Source organism: Sciurus carolinensis (assembly GCF_902686445.1).
Source record: "Sciurus carolinensis chromosome 19 unlocalized genomic scaffold, mSciCar1.2 SUPER_34, whole genome shotgun sequence".
In the NCBI taxonomy this organism is placed as follows: domain Eukaryota; kingdom Metazoa; phylum Chordata; class Mammalia; order Rodentia; family Sciuridae; genus Sciurus; species Sciurus carolinensis.
Genome location: NW_025920112.1, coordinates 2600500 through 2623043, shown reverse-complemented (window position 1 = coordinate 2623043; position 22544 = coordinate 2600500). Strand labels below are relative to the sequence as shown.

The following is a 22544-nucleotide window of genomic DNA, read 5'->3' as shown; positions in this document are numbered from 1 at the left end:
CCTATTCTTTGTAAAGTTGCTATAAACACTCAGGTGCAAGACTCCAGACGCCTCTACCCTCAGTCCTATAGAGGATTCCTCTCAGAGTGACATTGCTGATTATAGTTGTAAAGAAATGACCATTTTTCCAAAGCAGCTATACCATCATACACTCCCACCAGCAACCTGAGTTTAGTTTGCTCTAGAGCCTCACGTTCGTTTACATTTAATTTTAGCCAGACTGTGCAGTGCTACATATATGCTATAACACAAGGTGTCACAGCATGTTACCAGGCAGAGATGGCATCGCTGCATTTGGGATGCACAGTTCAGGGCTGTGTGACTCAGAAGACCTGAGAGGAGACTACCCACAGCACCATAGGCTGCCTGCAAACAGGTCAACTCTGTTGTAGACAGTTTTGGTTTTACTCAGTGACATTAAGTGTGGTGTCATGTTCAAGATATTGACTCTGGTGCAGCGATGGCAATAAAAGTCATCAGCACATGATCCTTGAAAAGTCCACAGCTTATCATCAGTGAAAGAGAAACACACTGCCAAACCTATAATGCAGGATGAGAAGTTCACAGCGGTGATTTTGCTAAGGAATCAACCAGCTATGTGCAGAACTTCAATCTCAAATCCAGGAAGAAGTGGAGAGCTCTTATTTATTAAGGCCCAAAGAAATCTCAGGAAGGGTGTGGAGGAGATCTGGGGACAGGGGAGCGAGGAAGAGTGCCCTAGTCTCCCACAAAGCCCAGAGCGAGGCCCCAGGACGTGGGGCACCCCGCTCTTGGAGTCCTGGCAGGGCAAGCCCCACACCACCAAGGTCCGGCGGGCAGCTGCGAGCCTGGTGCAGGGGTGCTCTGGCCAGGCCCTGAGGGGCGGCTCACAGCTTCAGGATGGTAAGGCCATTCGTCTTCTCGGCACTGACAGTCCCAGGGTAGAAATAGGGCCTCAGCGGCTCGCGGTTGAAGTTGCTTTGGAAGGTGTAGAGGATGACGAACTCGGTGACATTGTAGAAAGAGATCAACCCTTGGCTGTACTGCAGAAAGACCCCCAGCCGCGAGAGGGGCTCTCGGGTGACCACGGTGCGGGGAGTGGCAAAAGCCGAGCACTCGCCGTTCTGCAGACGCAGAATCCAGAAGCCGGTTTCTGGACAGGCCTTGGTGTACTGGCCTTTCCGCCGAACGGACTCCAAACACAGCCCGACGGCCCACATGCTCTTGCCTGCCACTCCCACCTCCCAGTAGTGATCTCCCTCAGAGAAGCGGTTCCGACCCAGCACGCCCACTAGCGTGTCGAATCGCTCAGGGTTGTCGGGAACGTCTTGCCTCTCGGGAACATATGTCACACACTTCCCGTCATCTGTCACGGCAAGGTAAGGGTGAGCAGTGGCTGCATCCAGCGTCACGTCCGCTGCAGGAGAGAGAAGTATGCCCATTAACTGTCGGGCTAACTAGGACCAGTCTGCCTTCGAGAGAGGGCCAAATGCATGGCCTCGGCGGTCCTCTGATGGACATGAAGAGACAACACAGGACCCTCAGGACACACTTGCCCCTGGTGCCTTCCCATCCCCAAATCTCCTCCTGCGAGGTGACATCTCCAGAGCACGTCATATCTGAAAGGGATTTGCTGGCTACCCTCAGGGGGAAGGGCAGGGCTGGCGTGTGAGGCTGGACACTGCCTGCACCTGAGCGAGGTCTCCAGCAACCTCCGAGTGCCCGCGCCATGCTTGCCCCAGGACTATTATGCCCAGCAGGGATGTAAGCAAAGCCAAGCCGGAGAATAGGGACATTTTGGAGGGACAACACCAGGAGCCAAGCCCAGAGAGCAGGACACTGGGCCTTGCAGCTGGAGGAGAGGAAGGAGGTGGAGCTAGACAGGTAGCCAGGTGGCCCGTGGGACAAGGCAGACCCTGCTCAGGATCTTGGCCTTTTGCTGGGTGAGAGAGAAAGAAACCAGAGGGTGGAAAATGGAGAGACAGTGTGTTCACAATTATTGGGTGAAGTTTTACTGTGAAGGAGAGGATAAGGTGACAGGAGGCAGGACGGCATCTCTCAGGAGAGATTGCTGGCGTCTCTTGCGTGAGTTTGTTTGCGGACAGGAGGAGACAGCTCATGAGGACGCTGCAGAGGGGATGTGTGGAGGGGACAGGCGGAGGCCGCGTGAGCCAAGGGGAGAGGAACCAAACCCCCTACATCAGTCATCTCTGGCTCAGGGGCATCTTGAGCTGGTTGCATTGTGGGATTAGGATCGCGAGGACTGGTTCTTGCCAGGATCTAGAAGCTGCGTTTCAGGAGGAGTAGGTCCCAGCGAAGCTCGGCTGGTGCATTCCTTTGAGGCAGTTTCCTATAATGAGCTATTTCCCAGGTAGTCATTTGGTTACTTACCACCAAATTCATACTTCCAGAATCAAGTTATTTTCGAGTGGAAACGTGTCTTATGGATTGTTTGTGTACGATCTTTTTATTTTCCGAGATACTCCAGAGAGTTTAGATGACAAGGTAAAAGTCATTCTGGCCACACATTTTTCCCCCCGTTATATTTACCTGCAAATCTTCGAATCTTCTTCAGTTCTAAAAGGAGACGGAGACATCCAAGGTTAGCTGGGTCACTGGGCAGGGCGGGGGCTGCGGCAGGCCAGCGGAGAGGCCACTGGCCTTACTCACCCTCTTCGGCGAGCCATCTCCTGTGTGCTGCAAGCAATAGCAGAGCAAGGTCAATGTCGTGAGGGTGCTGGCTGCGATCTAAATGTAACACAGCAGAGAAACACGACTTACCAAGCGCTTTGTTGATTCTACCTAAAAAGAAAGAGGTAAAAAATATGAATTTGTGAAATTCCCAGATGTTTGATCCTGGGTCATGGCTCTCTGGGATTGAAGGATGTCTGTGGACATTGGTCAGAGCTCTCGAGTGTGAGGCTCGAGAACTGAAAGCTGGCTGCCTGCGGGGTCCCTGGCTGTACCTCACCACCTGCTCCTGAAGCCTACCTAAGTCACTCTCTTATTACCTTCAGGGACAACGGCCTTGGTCCTGTTTCTGATCTTGGATTCCTAAGTTAATTCCAGAAGTTTCCTGTTCACCCAGCACATTTTCCTGAGTCTGCTTTACATTATGAGCGATTTCCTGTACTAGGGTCTCTGGGATGAGCGTGACAGTGTCTCCAGGCACAGGGGCTGGGCCGGCAAGACGCCAGCCCCAACTTCATGCCAGAGGCGGGTGCTCCAGGGAACGGAGGCGGACCCTCCAGCGCCTGTGCACAGGTTTCACCTCTCCACTGATTATCAGTACGTGCAGTATTACTAAAGCAACAAGTGCTTATTTCATAAAAATCAGACAGAAAGTTGAGACAGTCCATGAGGTCTCTGTCACTCCCACACAACCGCTTCAAAATGTGCTGATGTAAATGCATCAGAGATTAACGAATTGCACTGAATGAAGACTCTCTTCATCTCAGTCCATAAAACCAGAACACCTGGTTGCACAGCCAGGAGGAAGAGGCACCTGCTCCTCCTAGCCTTCCTGGCTTTTCCATGACTCACCCCAGGCCTCCTGACTTGCCTGGTCCTGGGTCTCAGAGGTGTGTGGTCTCCCCTCCCAATGCCTGAGGCCAGTCTCCCTCCTCTCTGTGGAGGACGCTCCTCTGGTCTTCTGGGGTCCTCTCTGCTCATGACAATGTGTTATATATCCAAGAGTAGGCCTTTTAATTTTTCTAATAAATTCTGTTTTCTGTATTTTAGGTTTACATGTGATGCTATGAAGTGTTGCTGTGGGGAAGCGAATCAGCTCTCCTAATAGCTACTTATGAGTGCAATAGCTGAAATCAAGCCACTTAACAAACACTGCTAACTTGGTCTGATTTTACCAGCTGGAGCTCCCTCACTGCAGGCTGGATCTCAAGACTTGCTGGCTCTACTCGCCTGCTTCTTTTTATCCTTTGACCAACATCCCCCCTTCCTCTCCTCTCCCTGCCCCTCAAAACCAGTTTCACTCTCTATATTTGATGTCTGTGCTTTAGAAATGAGACCACGCAGTACTTTCCTCTCTGTCTGTCTTGTTTCACTGAGCAGTCTCCAGTGCTGCAGTCCCTCTGGGTGTGACAGGAGGCAGTCTCCTCTTTCAAGGATGAATATTTCACTGTGTATATGTGCAAACGTGTGGGTAATGGTCACATCCTCTGCTAGTGGACACTTAGGTGGGCCCCATATCCTGGCTATTGTGAATCATGGGGATAGTTTACAGGTGGTGCCGTCACCTCCTTAGGGTACATACACAGAGGAGGGATGACAGGGCCACACTTTGCCCCACTGCTCCCGGTTGGAACCACCCTGGGGTTCTCCACCAGGGCTACGCCGGCAGGGCGTGGGGCTCCCTGTCTCCACACTCCCACCAACGTTGTCGCCTGTTTTACAGGGCAGCCACCCCAATGGCAGCAAGTGGAAATCCTGTGATTTTAGCAGAATTCTTCCACAGGGCCGCCCTCCAGGGATAAATGTAAGAACTCTGAAGGTGGCCTGCCAGTTCTTCCTGACCTGAATTCTGTCCGCCTCTCCTGACTCACCTCTCCTACTACTTCTTAAGCACTGTATTTGCTTAATTTTTTATCCTTTTGTTTTTCAGTGCTGGGGTTCAAACCCAGGGCCTGTGCACATCAGGCAAGCGCTATGCCACTGAGCCACACCAGGCCTTCCCTTGACCAACTACAGGTAAGCACCAAAGTCAGGTACTTGGCTTCTTCTAGGCTCACATTCCTGATTTGTAATAATAGAAGATCTGTTTGTTCACATTGTTGGTAAAATGCATTCAAATATTTTCCTTATTCAAACCAGGTATTAATTCATTTCTGTGCAAATGAGCTGAGCAGACTGATTGGAAATGTAAATACATGGATGTGGAGCTGTTTCTGGATTGGGTCTGAGCAAATGCTGCACCGGGGTGCTTGGGGCAAAGCCCAGGCGATGAGCTCCGTTTGACAGATGCCTGCTCTTAACAGGGAAGAGTTCTGCCACTGAGGAAAACCAGGATCTGGCTCTGAAGCCAGAGCGAGGTGAGGCTGGAAACACCAGGCCAAGAGCTTTCAGTCTCAATCCTCCTGAAGTCCATGATGAGAGAGGCTGTGTGAGAGACCTGGGGATGTCCTGTGCGCACTGTGATGCAGAGGTCACCTCAAGGGCTTGAGGGCACAGGGAAGCAGCTCTGGGAAAGGGGAGCATGGCACCAGCCTGGAGGGCAGCCTCCTCCCTCCATGGGGTGGTCACCTGGTGGGCAGTGTCCTCCTCCATGGGATGGTGGCTGCACTAGCACCACTCAGCCTGCACCAGCACATGGGCTGATAGGCTTTGGGGGACCAGACGCCCCAGTTAGTAGGGTGGGCTGGCTTCTTCAGTGTGACACTCACCCTAGTGGCCATGGAGCCTTGGAGGTGGCCCTGGGCACAGTGGGTAGTTTCTAGAGGCAGTGGTGTAAAGACATGTTTAAGTGGCTCTAGGATGGCGGCTGGCGTTGGGCCAAGAAGTAGTGCATAATTAGTGTTAACATGGCGTGATCTCTCATGACCTTTTGCCTGATTGGTTGATGTCTCTTCTGCGCTCATGGTCAACACGTGTTCCTCATTCTTAATTGGCACCGTGGTGCGTACTCCAATCGTGCTACTTAATCCTAAACTGATTGGCTGCCTTAGTGTATACAAGACGTTCTCTTCACCTGGGAGAAGGACTAGAAACGCACCTATAGGAAGCACCTCTGATAAGCAGCACCTGTGATAGGACGTAGGACGCACCACTAAGCCGCACCTCTAAGAAGAAGCAGTAGACCTCTAAGAAGAAGCACCTCTGAAAGCGTAGCCTCTCTAAAAGCAAGCAAGCCTCTCTTCCTCTATAAACTAGCGAACAAGCAAGCAAGCAAAAAAGCAGCACAGAAAAAGTTAATAGAAGTAGTTCATTCCCAGTCCACCTCAGATAAATTCCCACGGACTTGTTGCTGTGGGCGGCAACACAGTGGCAGGAGACCGCTCCTGTGCACGGCAAGGCCCTGCTGGCAGCTGTGCCTTGATGCCATCTGCAGGGAGAGGCGAGCTCTCTGCTTGGGCAGAGCATGGACCTGGGGGCAGTGCTTGACCCCAGGGCCTCTGGAGAAGGGACGCTGGGCCAGGAGCTGTTCTTTCCCTGAAACTGGGTTGTCTCCAGCTTGCATGTCAGGCACGGTGAGGGGCAGAAGCAGAGTTTGCCCAAGTTCATCCGCTCAGCCCACTTCCTGGGCCAGGTGAGCTGCCCTGTTCCCGGGCTTACCTGTGGATGTGCCTTCCTAAAGACAGTGAGCCAGTGAGACACGGAGTGCCCAGCAGGACTTACCACACTCTTCTTCCAATTTAGCTGAAAATCAAACAAGAAAATGAGATTGGCGGGCAGCGGCGACGATGTGACTTAATGTCAAACGATGTTCTTGTTAGTCCACGGCTGAGTCAAACCTGGATCATGGTGTCCCAGCATTCCAACAGTCTGAGAATATTTAGATTCTGACTGGGTCAGCACAACTAGAGAAACAAGGTGGGGAGAGGCCACGGGGATGCCCGTGTGGTCTCCTGACAGTCTGCTGGAGGTGGCTCTGTTCTTTCCACAGAAAGAACTCAGCAGATTCGTTTTGGCTGCCCAGGGTCTCGGACACCTCCCAGAACAATACCCTCCTTCCCAAGCTCAGTCCCCAAGCTGCTGACGCTGGCAATAGCAGCCAGTGTCTAGACGTCAGGGTGTTCTGAGGCACAGGCCGTGCAGCACAGAGAAAGACCGACCCAGTCACAGACGACATCATCACAGCCACGTGAAGAGGTGACTGGGCCTGGAGGCTAAGACTCTGCAACGTCTGGGAACTGATAAGATGCAGACATAATTTAAACCTATGTTTTCTGACACCAGAATTCATGTAAAAAGAAAACAAGAGCCTAACTCTCATTTCCGTCTCTCACCCTGAGAGAGAATAAAAGAAAGAGTGCGCGGATGAACAGGAGTTGAGGTTAAGAGAAAACTCGGGGTCATGCAGAAGTTCTCCCTCGTACTGGAACCATTTTCCTTACCTGGTAACGAACTACTAGGTTTACAAAAAGAATAAAAATGAGTGTATTGAGATTTTGAAGACGAAACACCGAGAGCTAAATTATTATTTGCTGGCTTCTTCGAGCTATTGATCTAGATGAGATCACACTCCTAATTGGATTCCCCCTTTTTATCTGTAAGATTGTAGCCATTCAACAGCTAACCTGTTCTCTACCCACAAGAAAAATCACGTTTAGAATTTAATCTTTTCTTGAGAACCCTTTCATGTTTAGAACATGAGAACGATTTGCTCACTTTCTAAGACAATGTTCTAAATTCCATTTCTTGAACACTTCCCCACATGGCCAGCAGGTGCTGTCTTTCCACCTACTGCCCTCCTCCCAGCCTGGCCTGGGTCTCTGCAGCCAGATCCCCTGGCTCCCTGCTCTCCTCCCAGCCTGGCCTGGGTCTCTGCAGCCAGATACCCTGGCTCCCTGCCCTCCCCCGAGCCTGGCCTGGGTCTCTGCAGCCAGATCCCCTGGCTCCCTGTCCTCCTCCCAGCCTGGCCTGGGTCTCTGCAGCCAGATCCCCTGGCTCCCTGCCCTCCTCCCAGCCTGGCCTGTGTCTCTGCAGTGAGATTCCCCTGATTTCCTGCCCTCCTCCCAGCCTGACCTGGGTCTCTGCAGTGAGATCCTCTGACTTCCTGCCCTCCTCCCAGCCTGGCCTGGGTCTCTGCAGCCAGATCCCCTGGCTCACCTGCCCTCCTCCCAGCCTGGCCTGAGTCTCTGCAGTAGGATCACCTGACTTCCTGTACGCCTCCCAGCCTGGCCTGGGTCTCTGCAGTAGGATCACCTGACTTCCTGCCCTCCTCCCAGCCTGGCCTGGGTCTCTGCAGTAGGATCACCTGACTTCCTGTCCTCCTCTCAGCCTGGCCTGGGTCTCTGTATGCATTTTTTGAAATATGGAGGAAAGATATTGTGGTTGTATACAAAGACTATTTTAGGACATTCAGCATGTCTGTACATTTTGACTTTGTTGCCATAATATAAACATCAAGTGTGGAATATTTGAATATTTGACAATCTGTCTGAGTCAAAGGCAGCTCTCACTTACCATTCTCTTCTTCCATTTTCTCTGTACAAGGCAACAAAACAAACAAAAACAATGCTATGTTAGGAAGCGTCCTATTCCCATTCTCAGAAGCCCACCCCAGTGCAGATCAATAGGAGATCAGTCAACATAAAGGAAGAATCAGGAAACATTGAAGTTGTGTTAAGTTTAGATGTTGTAAGACACGTTAGCCCTGAGCCAGGAAGGTTGAAAGAACTCAAGTTTCCTTGTTGTTTGTTCTACATGACCTGGGAAATAAAGAGCCGAGAAAAGCCAACGAAGCACACGCTGCAGAGAAGCGCACTGCTCCTCCTGCAGACAGCCGTGCAGGCACACCCTGGGACCCCCGGAGGATAGCTCCCACCTTCCACAGGTGCAGAGCAGCACGCAATGGAAGCCCAGTGTCCCCCAGCTCAGAGTCTGGAAGACATTCACGCCCTTCCCTTAGCTAGAGAGGGCCAGCATCCTGGGGGAACAGAGTGAACTTGGAAATGACCAAGAAAGGGCATCTCCAGGGAAAGAGGACCAGCAGCAAGTGCAAAGGTCCAGAGGGCACTGGCTCACTGGACAAACACCCCCTTAAAGGACAAGGTCAAGAGACATCGAAAACCAAGCCAAACAATGGTGTGTGCAAAGAAAAGTCCCTCAATACAGAGAGACTGTCAAAGTCATGTGTGTCATAATATGAGAATTCAATATTTCTGTAAAGAAAAGAGAGACCACTGGAGAAATCAAATTGGCTAACAGCTTGTCATATAACACAGCACTAGTTGTGGTTAAATATTGTAAAATAGCAATGAAGAGTTAGAAGAAAAGAGATCTGAGCATTAATCAAAATTCTGGAGTTAATTTCTAAACACAGAAGAAAAGGTACAACAAAAATTTGTAAGCATACACAATTATCATTTATTTATTGAAAATAAACTAATAAAACATAAAAGAATGTCTTAAAATTTATGTGAACTTTGAGAATAGTATCTTTAAAAACCTGGTAAAAGTTAGAACAAATGGGTCTCACTGTAACTACCTTAAAATGGAAGAAGTCTGTAAGGGTATAATTGATTATATTACTAAATATGAACTGTAGCTGATAATTACATATAGACTACTTTAGAAAATCGATAGTTTAGTCTATAGAAATCAATCACAAACCTAATTTTAGTAGATCAAATATACTTTCTGTGACATTTGTCACCAAAATGAAAACAAACACCACTCACCTCTCTGTTTATTCAACAGATCTATAAAACAAAGACAAAAACAAAAAATGATAAATAATATGCAAAAATAAATGCATAACTTTCAAAATTTATCTGGAAAAATTACCAAGGAAACATTTATGCCTAATAGCTTCCAAGCTGTCTCAATAAAATATTAGCCAGTTGCGCCCGATGGGAACAAGGGCCAGGAGATAAGGTGCCTAGGGTTGATTCTAGTGTCCCCAAAGGCCCGTGTGTAAAGCCCTGGTGACCAGCCTGGTGCAAAGCGGGGAGAGGGATGGAAGCTTAGGAGGTGGGGCTTGAGAGGTCCTTCGGCCTCTGGGACATGCTCCAGTGGGGAGTAGGACCAGGTCCTTCCTCCTCCTCTCTCACATTCACATCCTGGCCTTGAGGTGGGCGGTTTCCTTGGTCATGCACTCTTGCCAAGACATGCTGCTTTGCCACAGAGCCAAAGCAAAGGCAGTGAGTGTGGACTGACACCTCCCAGCCTGTGGGCCTGAAGCACCCTTTTCTGCTGGAAAGGTGACTACCTCGGGTGCTAGCTAGGGTAAGGGCATCTGAGGAACCCATCAGGAGGCAGGGTTCTGTTGCCAGCTCAGCCTGGGGTTCCTCAGTGACTCCAGGGTGCCTCAACCTCTGCCCACACAGCAGGATGACTCCTGTCTAAATCAGCCTCCACCTCACACTTGGTAATTGTGTGGAGCTCAGCAGAGGGTGGAGCAAAGTTCAGCCTGCTCTCTGCAAGGTCTGTGCAGTGCGAGGCTGGACAGGGCTGGGACTCAGCAGAAGAAGGTGTCTAAAGAGACCAGCCTTCCCCACCACTGCAGGAAGAAACTCTAGGCTTTGCAGAGTCCATCCTGAATGCTTCTCATGGACCAGTCGATGACAGCACTAAATCAGCCCTTCAATGTTGAGGGGAAACCTCTGCACGGAGGGGACTCTGCAAAGGCCAGGGAGAGGAGGCAAGCTGCCAGGGCATTGAACCAGCTCTCCTCCCTGTTTCTCAGAAAGCAGCCCCCACGCCCAGGAGCAGAACAACAAACTGCAAGCCTGCGTTGCCAGAGCTCTGCATGGCGGCCAAGGGTCTGCGCGGAACTTAATTCTCATTTTTTGCTACTGGGGATTGAACTCAGGGATGCTTACTTAACCACTGAGCCCCATCCCCAGCACTCTATTTTTTTCACGCTTTCACACTTTGCCCAGTTTTCCTTCTTTGTATAATCAAAATTTGAAGGGATTATAGAGATAATGATCCAACAACATTCAGAAAGACTGGAATACACTAGTCAAACAGAAGAGAAGCTCTGGGCACCTACGAGAATGTAACAATTCCCACTACTGTGTATTGCCGTAATGCACCAAATAAAAAAGAAAAAGAGAGACTCAGAATCTTTTCCTTTCCTCTCTCCTTCAAAATTGCCTGATCTTTTATATCATGATCAATCTTTACACATGGGGAAAAAAATGAATAGTTCTCCTATTGCTCCTGGTGTTCACTTTCACAAACAAAAGTAGACAAGTTAGAAGATAAATGTTCAAAAATTCTGTGGTTCATTGCCCCACGGCAGTAAAGCCTGAGATCAAAATGATCTGAAAATTACCTATTTGATGTGTGACAACCCAGAACGTTAAGGCTGGGCCATGGTCAGGGACATAGGAGATCTGTTCTTCCAAATTGTGAGTCCACACTGTGATTCAGAGAGATTCAAGAAGGACCCCCACCCAAGCCCCTTCCACAGTGTGAGCTGCACTGCATCCTCAGGGAACCCAGCGAGGCTTGGTGGGTGTGGGGTGACTATGAGTCACTTACACTGCAGCAGCCTAGGAGCCACCTCAGCATGCACAGGCCGCCTCCCACCATCTCTCACTGAATCCTCATGTGGGGTGATTGTGAGTCGCTTACACTGCAGCAGCCTAGGGGCCACCTCAGCATGCACAGGCCCCCTCCCACCATCTCACACTGAATCCTCATGTGGGGTGATTGTGAGTCACTTACACTGCAGCAGCCTAGGGGCCACCTCAGCATGCACAGGCCCCCTCCCACCATCTCTCACTGAATCATGGTCCTCAGACGCATGATCACGACCTGAGCAGCCTCTGCAGGCTCTCAGCCTCCTGATGGCCTTGGCAGGGCGCCCTGCACCGTGGCCCTGTCCCTCGAGGGAGCACAAGGCTCTCTGCCTAGGAGCTGGACCCACTCACCGTGCTGCTCCTTGAGCAAACCTGCAACAAACACAAACAGACCCGTCAGTGAGGTGTGTTTGAACTGCCTCTCCTGAGTGGATGGCTCGTGATGCTGTTAGATTGGCTGCCTGGACACGCTTTCTAAATGGTCCAGTCTTGGCCTTGTATGTTCCCATTCTTGCTGTGTCCTAACAGCCTGGTACCCGAATCTGCCTTCACAGAAAGAAAGTTCCCACATAGAAAACAAACAGACAAAGAGTCCTGTTTTCACAAAGTTGCTGGTGACTGGCGGGCAGAGGGGACCGCCTGGTAATTTGGGGGCACCTGGGATGCTGACACGGTCCCCAGACAGCAGTGAGCACCTTCTCAGGAGGGTGCTTCTTCCCGCCCTGGCTTTGCTCACTTGGACCAGCACCCTTGCCCTTTATAAGACTCCCTAAGTTCTGCCAGCAGGGGAATCATCCTCAAAACAGAGGACATGCAACACTAATCCTGCCGCTGAGAAAAGGACTAGATAGAGACACACTCCAGGCCTCCAGGACCAGCTGCGTGCAGCTGGCTTCGGCTTTGGCATCAACAGTTCTGAAGGAGGCTTTGGTCTACTCCCAAGGCACACTCAAAAGTCAGGCAGGAGAGCAGAAGGCCTGGGTGAGCAGCCCTGCTTGGAGTGAAGCCACCTTGGCAAGGGGCAGGTGACTCAGGCAGGCCATCGCCTGGGTGACCGTTGTCACTGGCAGTCTCGGTGCTCATGGTCAACCAAGCAGTCTTCCCTGAGTCTTGGGACACACAGAGAGAACCAGCAGGGACCAGGGACCTCCCGTTGCCACCACGGGAGGGTATGTGACAGTGGTAGGCCAGGATTTCCATCACCAGGACATGCCACGGAGCATTTCATCATCCCTGGGCACGCTAATAAACACTTCACTAAATAAACTGTTTTATTTAAGTGCTAGACCACAAAAGGTCTGGCATGTATGCTGTTTTTATGAAAGAGCTGAACTTGACCCCAAAACTTCATGTTCTGGTAACTATGCCGAGGCAATAAAGTGAAGACAGAATAATTCCTCCTGCTCCCGGGTTTCCTGTCAGTTTTCAGTGATGCAGGCTCCCTACAGTGCATTCCTGACTTTGGGTGCCTATTACCCTCTGCTTCCCGGGCACCCGCGCCACCCCTTCCCCGGCACTTCCCGTTACTTTTGGCTTTTCTGGAGCGCATCAGCAGCACACAGGTGACCATCAGGCTGACCTCCAGGAGAACCAGGAAGGCACACAGCCCCAGCTTCCAGGACCTGTCCCTGGGAAACAAGGCACCTGAAACACACAGTCACCAGACGTGAGTCCAGCTGGACAGCAGGCGACCGGGCTGCAGGGTGACTGTCCAGTAGTCTTCTCCAGACGGGAGGAAGCTTGGAGACACTGAACGCCCCAGCCCTCTGCTCAACTCCAGGGAGTCAGGAATCCTGAAGATGCTCCTCCTTCACGGCACCTCGCATGGAGCAGGGACCAGAGGCCATTTAAGGAAATTATGAAGATGTTTAAACGTGTCCAACGGATTATGATGAATCAACACATTTCATCATCTAGATTTAACAAAGACTTACAATGGTATCTGTAGCATGTAATTATTTTATAATAAATAAACTGTTACTCATAGGGCAAAGTTCTCCCTTTCCATGTGGGTGTCCTTGTTCCTTCCTCCCAAGCCCCGAGAATGCCAAGTCCTCCCTACCTAGCTGTTTCCCACGCATGCACATGTGTGAGCCCAGCAGATGTTGATGAGAGGGAGGGAGATTCTCTAAGTGCAAATGAGGAGGTTTGGTCCTTTCAGAGGGTAAGTCCAACAGGTGGCCTGGACTGAGTCCCAGAGACAAGACCCTAGCTTGCCCACCGACCTTTGGGAGAGGAATGACCACTGGCCCTTTAAATAAGCATCCCTGGCCAGGTAATCTACTTCTGTCCTACAGTAATGTGCCCTGAAAAGTGGTGGTCCGAAGACCTCTTAACTCAGGGCTCACGCTCACGTCACTCAGATGCTCGCGACCTAACCAGTTGATGGCTTTTATGTATTATCAACAATTCTAAGGTATATATAGAATCGCTTTCACAGTTATCTGGAGATGCTCCTTTTATTTTCATCCTCCATATTGGTTTTGAAGAAAGCTCTGCTGTCATGACCTGAGCGTCGGGAGTTTGCCTCTCTCTAGCTCCCACTCTCGGTCCCCTCTGTGAGCTGCCTCAATGGCTTTCTTTTCTGTGAAACTGTAACTGGGGGACTTGCTAGATTTTTCCTTCTCTGACTTTGCTTTTCTGAGGTTGTAATTTAAAAAACAGAAAATACGACTCTACTCCTCTGATATGTGCTTTTGTGACATTCTCCTCTTGAACCTTAAATTCTCTTCCATTATCTCAAACAAATGTGGACGTTTGAGAGGAAGCACCTGAGAAATGGCATTTCCTTGATAAGATTCTTAGGGGCTTTCGTCAGTGAACTCCCAGTGACACATCTGGAGCCGTCCCCAAGGGCACCACCCCACCTCACCAGGGAGGCGTACAGTTCACCACGGTGTCGGTATCAGCAGAGGGACTGGCAGTGGATTCCTGGAGAAGGGGTCCCTGGGCTGGGACTTGAAGGGCCAGTGGTGCAGGCTCATAGCGGGGATGTGAGTGTGGGGCACCCAGAGGTTGAGATGTCTGGAGGTTGGCATGGGACAGAGAAAGGAAGGAAGTGCAGCGTTGAAGTCGAAGCTATGAGAAGGAGGACCTGTGCCGCTGTCCACCTTGACTGGGAGAGGGAGAGAGCTGTGGGGGCGTCGTCTGAACACATTCTCTGTGGGGTCGTCACTGTGGGTCTGTGCTCCTCACGCTCTTCTCTGCTGCGGTGAACTGCTCGGTCACTACTCAGCTCTCTCATGCCAGGCCCAGATCGGTAACCCTATGTCTCCCTCGGGAACAGGCAGAGGTCAGTACTCACCCAAGACCCCAAAGCTGGTGGGAGCGCTGCCAGGATTCAGACTAACTAGACAGTGGCAGAACAAACTCTAAAGTGTTCTAACAATTTTTTTCCTGGGCAATGAGTTAAGGAACACCTAGAAGAGAATCTGGAAGATTCTCCCACATGCTGCATTGGCTTTGAATGCTATTGCATATCCTTAAATTCATTTTCAGTAAGAAAAATCATTGCTTTGCCATAAATGGGAGTTTAGGATGAGAGATGTGTTTTCACTAAACTCTTCACATGGATGTCATGGGTGAATGGACCGGACACCACCCAGGTGTCTGACTCCACAGGCCTGTGCTAGTCCCACCTGATAAACTGCAATTCCTGAGCACTGCCCTTGGAGAAACTCACCTGCCAGGGACACACGTGCTTCCTTCTGCTCGCCCAGGAGCGGGTTCCTTATGAAACAGGACACGTTCCCTGTTGAACTCTCCTCCACCAAGATGGATGCTTGCACCTGAAACATGCCACTTTCTTCTGCTCTCACTGTCTCAGAGTCTGGAGTGAAGTGCAGTCCTTGCCTGCCCTTCCACTGCACCTCGGGCTGGGGGTACCACCCCGTGGATGTGCAGGTCAGCCTGATGCCCCTAGTTGCATCCGGTTCAACGTGAATGTGAGGAGTCATGCCTGTTCCTGGAAAAAGAAGGAGGCAGAGAAAGCACACTTTCCAGAAATTTCACAGCTATTTCACATGGGCCAGTGAAATTGCAATGGCTGATTAACCTCTGTGAATCTTAACTCTGTATTTTGTTTGTTTTGCTTTTGTGACAATGGGGTACAAGAATACAAAGGGTTTGGAGGAGTGAGAGATGAAGGCAGCAATGTGGCCTTCATTGGAGTATTCCAATCCCAGCCAGATCCACAGTAGCAATCACTGTGTTTCTCTCCTTGTTCCTCTTTGAGACCTACAGGTGGCAAGTAAAACCCATTTGTCCATTTTCAAACAGAGGACTTAAGGACACACATCTGCAGGTGGTTTCATGTCAGTTGCAAACTGTCCATACAATATCCATCACCCTTCTTCTAGAGAACAGTGTCAGATGGAACTTCCTATGACCTTGGGCCAATATGGCAGACACCAACCACTGTGGCAATGGAGGACTTGAAGGATGTCTATGCACCCTACTAATTTCTATACTTTATTTAGTATCAACTAAATTTAATTCTAAGTAGCAACATTTGGATAGTAGCTACCACCCCGCAGTCCACAGTGCTGGGCCAATGCAGGCTTCATCTGTGGATGCTCCTGCTGGGATGAGGGCTACCCGCGAGTGTCCCTAGACGCTGCAGTGTGCATGAAAATGATCCGCATGTCTTGTTCTTCATGTCACCATAGGAACTGGCTCATCCTTCCCTCACTGTTCCTCTCCTCAAGGAGAGGGGTGCAGGGGTAGCAGGGACTCATCTCCCAATGTGAAGGCTGCACTGTGGGAAGGGCCGAGGATCAGGAGTAAGGGAGGTGGACACATACAATGGCCCCACTCCTCCTGCCCCTGCCCCTCCTCCCGAGATCTAGGAAGATGAGTAGTTCTCCCTTCTGCATAAGTGTTTTGCAGGTCAGTGTGCTAACACTAACTTATCAAAACCTCACAGTCTATAACAAAAACTAAAGCAAATTTACTGGTATTAAACAGTGCTTTTTGTGGGCCAAATCATATCCCTCAGAGAATAGGTTCAAGTCCCCAGGACCTACGAAGGTGACTGTGTGTACAAATAGTGTCTTTTTAGATGTAATTCCTAAAAACGAGGCCATATAGGTTGTATCAGATAATTCCAATGTGATGAGTATTAGAGAGGAGGGAAGTGGACACAGGGCCAAGACAGCAAGACAAGATGGAATGATGTGGTCATGGTGCACAGAGTTTCCAGAAGCTGGAAGGCACAGGCTTCTCTGTTGGCTGTGCAGTATGACACCTTGACCTTGGATGTCTCCACCCTGGAGATGGTTTTAGAATATGTGTGCACCAAGGTGTCTAGTTAGGAGAAATTTTAGCAGAAAAAATTTTTTCCAACTGGTCAGTAATTCTTTCTAGTACTCTTCTTTAATTTGTGAAGAATCATTAAGTGCCTGCCTTTCATTGTGCAAGTGTGAGTCCAGGGGTGTGCACAGCCTGTCCAGAGTTGTCATCGAATAGGGGACAGCGACACTGCCTGTCAAGGTGCCTGCCAGAAGAGACCTCCTCTGGAAGTTCATACTCCTGGGCTCCCTGTGGCAGACTGGGCTGGCCTCTCTGAAGGTGTATTGTGAGGATGGAAATGGAGAAGCTCATTGCCCGAGGTTGGTGTGTGGTTCCATGACAACAGCAGAGGCAAAACTGCTCAAGCTCAGTGTGAGCCTGAAACCTGGATCCTTCCACACTTGCTGACCCTGGTAGAACTGGCAGTGTCTGGGCAGAGCTGGAGTCTAAGACACAAGCTAGTGCAGAGATCCAAGCAGATGAGACTGTCATAGGAAGATGGACATAGCCAAGTCTGACTGGCGAGAGCAAGTCCTGATGGTTGGTGAGTCTGATCCTTCTTACCTCTGTCCATCTTCAGGATTTTAGAAACTAGAGTGATATCTTAGACTAAGATGTGCTTCTGGAACTCCTCAGAAATAGGGTATACCATGGAGCTCAGTGGTAGAAAATGAGCCCAGCATGATTGAGGCCCTGGGTTCAATCCCTAGAAGAAAGGAAAGAAAGAAATGTAAGAGAGAGAGAGAAAGAGAGAGAGAGAGAGAGAGAGAGAGAGAGAGAGAGAGAGAGAGAGAGAGAGAGAGGAAGAAGAAGAAGAAGAAGAAGAAGAAGAAGAAGAAGAAGAAGAAGAAGAAGAAGAAGGAGGAGGAGGAGGAGGAGGAGGAGGAGGAGGAGGAGGAGGAGGAGGAGGAGGAGGAGGAGGAGGAGGAGAGGAGAAAAAGGAAGGAAGGAAGGAAGGAAGAAAAGAAGGGAGGAAGGGAGGGAGGGAGGGAAGAAGGAAAGAAGGAAGGAAGGGGACAGAAAGAGAGAGAGAGAAAGAAAGAGAGAGAGGGAGAGAAGGAGAGAAAGAAAGAAAGAGGGATGGATGGAGGAAGGAGGAGGAGGAGGAGGAGGAGGAAGGGGAAGGAAGGAAGGAAGAAAGGAAGGAAGGAAGGAAGGAAGGAAGGAAGGAAGGAAGGAAGGAAGGATGGGGGACAGAAAGAGAGAGGGAGAGAGAAAGAGAGAAAGAAAGAAAGAGGGAGGGAGGGAGGAAGGAGGAGGAGAAGGAGGAGGAGGAGAAAAAGAAGAAGAAGAAAGGAGGAGGAAGAGAAAGAAGAAGGAAGGAAGGGAGGGAGGGAGGGAAGAAAGGATGGGGGACAGAAAGAGAGGGAAAGAAAGAAAGAAAGGGAGAGAGAGAAAGAGAGAAAGAAAGAAAAAAAGAAAGAAAGAAAGAGGGAGAGAGGGTTGAAGGAAGGAGGAGGAGAAGGAGGAGGAGGAGGAGGAAGAGGAGAAAGCAGGAAGGAAGGGAAATGAAAGAATGGATATGCTAAATTCTCCTTTCTCCTCTTCTCAAGTAATTATGCTGACAAAGCAAAGGGTCTGTCGGTACCTGTGCTGTAGCTTGAGACTACTAGAATAGGCAGGTCAGAGGTGTTCTTCCTCTTCAGCACTCTTGGCATGGCCTCACAGGATTTGCCTGGACTGTACCTCCACTGTCAATATATACCCGGTATGTACCCTAACCCAGCATTGGCAGAACAAAAACATAGTTAACACTTTGCAAAACATGAGAATTTTCTTTCCAGAGAAGCTTACCTGTGACCAACACTTTGAATTGTGCTTCATTGTGGTAGGTGGAGCTTAAAAAGAAACATCTGTATTCGCCTTCATCTGAAGGGTGGATGTTGTGGATCCTCAGGGCCACCTGCCCACTGGTGATGTTGTCCCTCAGGAACTCTGCCCTCCCTTGGTTCTCTGGGTGCTGCTGCTCCTCGTCCAGGGAACTCCTATAGTTGTGCACCAAGCCTGATTTTTTAATATGGCGCCAAGTCACCTCCATGTTCTGAGCATCCATGGAGGGGCTGAGGTGACAGGAAAATATGACCTCTTCCCCCACCATGGCAAGGATGGGTGAGCTTGGTCCAATCACCAGGAACTGCCCTGCAAGTGATGAAGAAAAATGATAAAACCTTTGCCAAGAGTTTGACACATAGTCAGAAGCTAATTTTGTATGACATTTTTAGTGCACCTATATTTTGATGATAGTCCATCAAATGAGGTCAGGTGGGGAATTTCACACAGGGATGGTCTATCATATGAGCTGAGGAATTTTACATCTGTAGCATCATGTTGTGGTGCTTGTTATAACCTGAATCTGCAATGGCACCCAAAGACTCACATGGTGCTTGTTATAATCTGAGTCTGCAATAACCCAAAGACTCACATGGTGCTTGTTATGATCTGAGTCTGCAATGGCACCCAGACTCACGTGGTGCTTGTTATGATCTGAGTCTGCAATGGCACCCAAAGACTCACATGGTGCTTGTTATAATCTGAGTCTGCAATAACCCAAAGACTCACATGGTGCTTGTTATGATCTGAGTCTGCAATGGCACCCAGACTCACGTGGTGCTTGTTATGATCTGAGTCTGCAATGGCACCCAAAGACTCACTTGGTGCTTGTTATAATCTGAGTCTGCAATAACCCAAAGACTCACATGGTGCTTGTTATGATCTGAGTCTGCAATAACCCAAAGACTCACATGGTGCTTGTTATGATCTGAGTCTGCAATGGCACCCAGACTCACGTATTGAAGACTTGTTCCCAAGATGGTGGTGCTATTTGGAGGTAATGGAAACTGTAGGAGTCGGCAGCTAGTTGAAAGGAGTGGTTTTATCCTGTTTTCAGCCTCTTGCTTTCTCTCTGCTTTCCTGCTGCTATCAAGTGAGCAGCTCCGCTCCAGCACACCCTCTCTGCCTTGGGACTCTGCCTCACCACCAGCCCGTGGCAATGGAACTGGCTGACCATGAACTGAAACCTCCGAAACCATGCCAAAGACACTTTCCTCTTTCAAGTTGTTTCCCTATAGCAGAAAACAAAACTGACAAACCCAGAAAATAGGTAGAGAAATGGGGTCGTTGCTGTGACTATACCTGAAGAAATAATTCAAAATTCTCTGAAATTGCTTGGTGGAAGGAGTTTGGAAAAGTTTGAAAGTGAAGGATATAGAAGTCCTAGTTGCAACTGGAACTTAATGAAGGATTTTGATAGACTCTCAGAAGACTGAAATGCCAATAGGAATATGGACAATGCAGACTGCACTCACAAGGTTTCTGATGGGAATGAGCACTCTATGAGGAAATGGATTAGCAGTCACCTGTATTACATTCTAGCAAAGAACCTGTCTAAATGTTGTCCATTCCTGGAGACTTGGTGTAAGGCTGGGTTTACATATGATAGATTAATTGATCACAGTGGAGAGAATTTTGAAGCTCACCGAACTCAGGCAGTATCATGGTATTTTTGGCATCTTTTAGCCAGGTTCATTCTTAGGAGCCAAAAGCAAACCAGAAAGATTTAAAAAAACTTTCAATTTGGCCAGAAAGAGAACATGTTTAAGTTTGTGGCCAAGGAGGGTGTGATTGCCCAAGAGATTAGTTTCTATTAAAAAAAAAAAAGTCAATGATGTCAAAGTACAAACTCATTTGGAAGACTGCTTTGAGGAGAGAGGCAGGAATACGCTGTTCCAAAGGACCAGCTAGGAAACTGATTCCCCCAGGATTCACGTCAACATGCTCAGCCAGCGAGGAATTCGGAAGTCACTGCAGCCAGGGGTCAGCTACTGCTTGAGCTGGCAGCAGTCCTCAGAGTCATTTGTGTGGGGCTAGTTCTGGAGGAACGCAGAATGCAAGAGCTGTGGGATCATGGAGGCTCCCACTGAGATTTAAAAGAAAGGCCACAAAGCTAGGCAGGGTGAGACAGTCTCAGAGTCCCTGTGGGAAGCCCCTGAAGAGTCAATGTGTTAAGTGGCGAGAGTGAGGAGCGAGGTCAAAGCTGTAACATAGACCATCAAAGTTGGGGATGCCAGGAATGTGGCATGTCAGTCAAAAAAAGCCCCATGCAAGAAGAAGAGCCAGCCCTAAAGAGCAACCACGTGGGGTATGAATGGCAAGGTCCAGGGGCAGGCTGACCACGCCCTTGGGAGTCTACACCTGCCACCATGTCCCCTGGGTGCCAAGCATGGACCTAAAGGATTCAGTGTTTACCCTGCTGGATTTTGGTCTTGCTGTGGTCTGATCTGTTCTTTCTATGCCCCATGTGAAAACCACAGCATGCTAACAAGCCTGCCTGAGGAACTCCTAGAAACACAAGTGAAAGAAGATGATAAACAGTGAAAATACGAAACCCACAGACAACTGGGTACCCAAAAGGAACTAGAAAAAAAGTTCAAACAAACAAAAAGAACATCGAAACAGTGAAGTCACCAATACAGTAAAACCTCAAACCACAAAGATGAATGACAAGGAAAAACAAAGAATATTTAGAAAAAAAAAAGCTAGAAGAAAATTTTAAAATGCAGGCATAAGACATTAATTTTAAATAATAACCTTGAATTTAAGTAGACTAAATTTTCTAACTAAAAGATAATGACTGGATGAATGAATATAAAAACAAAACCAACATTTGCTGCCTACAAGAAACTCATTGCAGCAATAAAAAAAAAAAACACACAGAGAAAGTGAAAAATTGGAAAATAATTTAAAATATTAATTTTATATTATTTATAAGTTATGATCATATTTTCATAACTGTATTATTTTATTCTTTTAGAAATTGAGGGTCAAGTGTTTTGCAGAAATGGATGACTGTCAATCAGATATTTTGCATGTTGTGTGAACCTAAGTCAAAATTAAAATAGAAAAGAAAAAATATCCCTAAAAATAGAGTTATAGAGAGAAAATTAGGAATAGTCCTGAGGTCTTCAGTTGTAGGAAACAGGAAATAGCTGAGGCCCTGGAATTGTTCTGTGGAGTAAAATGTCCTCTCAACCAGTCTCCAGAAAAAGGAAAACAGTCATTGCTCCTTCTCACTCACCTGCACCTGGCCAGGGAAGGAGGAGTGAGAGCAAGAAAGTCCAGATGCCCACACAGAAGAACGACATCCTAGCCCAGTGCCTGTGGACGGTCAGAAAGCACAGTCCTGAGATGTTCACCCTCATGCCTCTCCATAAACACTGTCAAAGTGTTTGCTAAACAGAAAACCAATCCACAACAACACTGAGATACTGGGAAAGGAAAGTACAGTGTCATCCAAGTGGACTTTGAGCAATGTGAGTCATTCTTCTACATGTTAAAGGACCAAATAAGGAAGGAGGAGAGACACACAGAAGTCATTACCATGTGGTAAAGCCCCTCCTGCACCAAGGAAACAGACTCTCATCTCTTTCTAGACTTTGACTTTTGTTTCCAGTTTTTGATTGGTTTGTTTGTTGAAACAGTTTTTATTGGTGCATTACAGTTATACGTAATATTGGGATTCATGGTGGTATGTTCGTATATACACATATTATAATTTGGTTAATTTTATTCCCCAGTACCTCTCCTTCCCTTCCATTCCTCCCTCCCACCTATCCCCTTCCTTTAGTTCACTGGTATCCCTTCTATTTCCATGAGTTCCTTTTTGTTTTGTTTTACTTTTTCCTCTCTATCTTCCACATAAGAGAGAAAACACCCCTTTGACTTTCCAAGTCTAACTTATTTCAGGTAATATGCTGTTCTCCCATTCTACCCATTTTCTTGAAATTGACATGACTTTATTTTTCTTCAGAATTGAATAAAACTCCTTTGTATATGTGCACCTCACTTTCTTCATCTATTCATCTGTCAATGGACACCTTGGCTGGTTCCACAGTTCGGCTATTATGAATTCCACAGCTATAAACATGGATATGCATGTATCACTATAGCATGTTGAATTTAATTCTTCAGGATAAATACTGAGGAGTGGTATAGCTGGATCATATTCCATTCCTAGTCTTTTGAAGACCTTCTACATGGGTTTCCATAGTGAATGTACTAATGTACGCC

At 48.5% G+C, this 22544-nt stretch overlaps 1 protein-coding gene across 1 annotated transcript; it reads right to left on the bottom strand.

Moving 5' to 3' along the window:
• Nucleotides 1-625: 625 nt before the first annotated feature.
• Nucleotides 626-21684, bottom strand: LOC124973423 (butyrophilin subfamily 1 member A1-like). Its single transcript, XM_047537364.1, has 12 exons — nt 21553-21684; nt 18273-18617; nt 14872-15153; nt 12717-12833; nt 11541-11561; nt 9339-9359; nt 8122-8142; nt 6331-6351; nt 2761-2781; nt 2650-2676; nt 2530-2556; nt 626-1396 (listed from the first exon to the last, which is right to left on the bottom strand). The coding sequence occupies exons 1-12, from the start codon at nt 21674-21676 to the stop codon at nt 867-869; spliced, it is 1557 nt and encodes a 518-aa protein (XP_047393320.1). The 5' UTR covers nt 21677-21684; the 3' UTR covers nt 626-866.
• Nucleotides 21685-22544: the final 860 nt, after the last annotated feature.

Excerpts from the sequence above, each read along its gene's own strand:
- LOC124973423 (XM_047537364.1), bottom strand. The coding sequence starts at position 21,676 with ATGAGGGTGAACATCTCAGGACTGTGCTTTCTGACCGTCCACAGGCAC. Across the intron at positions 8,143-9,338 it reads TCTGTTGAATAAACAGAGAG|AGAAAATGGAAGAAGAGAAT; the intron begins GTGAGTGGTGTT and ends TGCCTTGTACAG. Across the intron at positions 2,782-6,330 it reads TAAATTGGAAGAAGAGTGTG|GTAGAATCAACAAAGCGCTT; the intron begins GTAAGTCCTGCT and ends CTTTCTTTTTAG.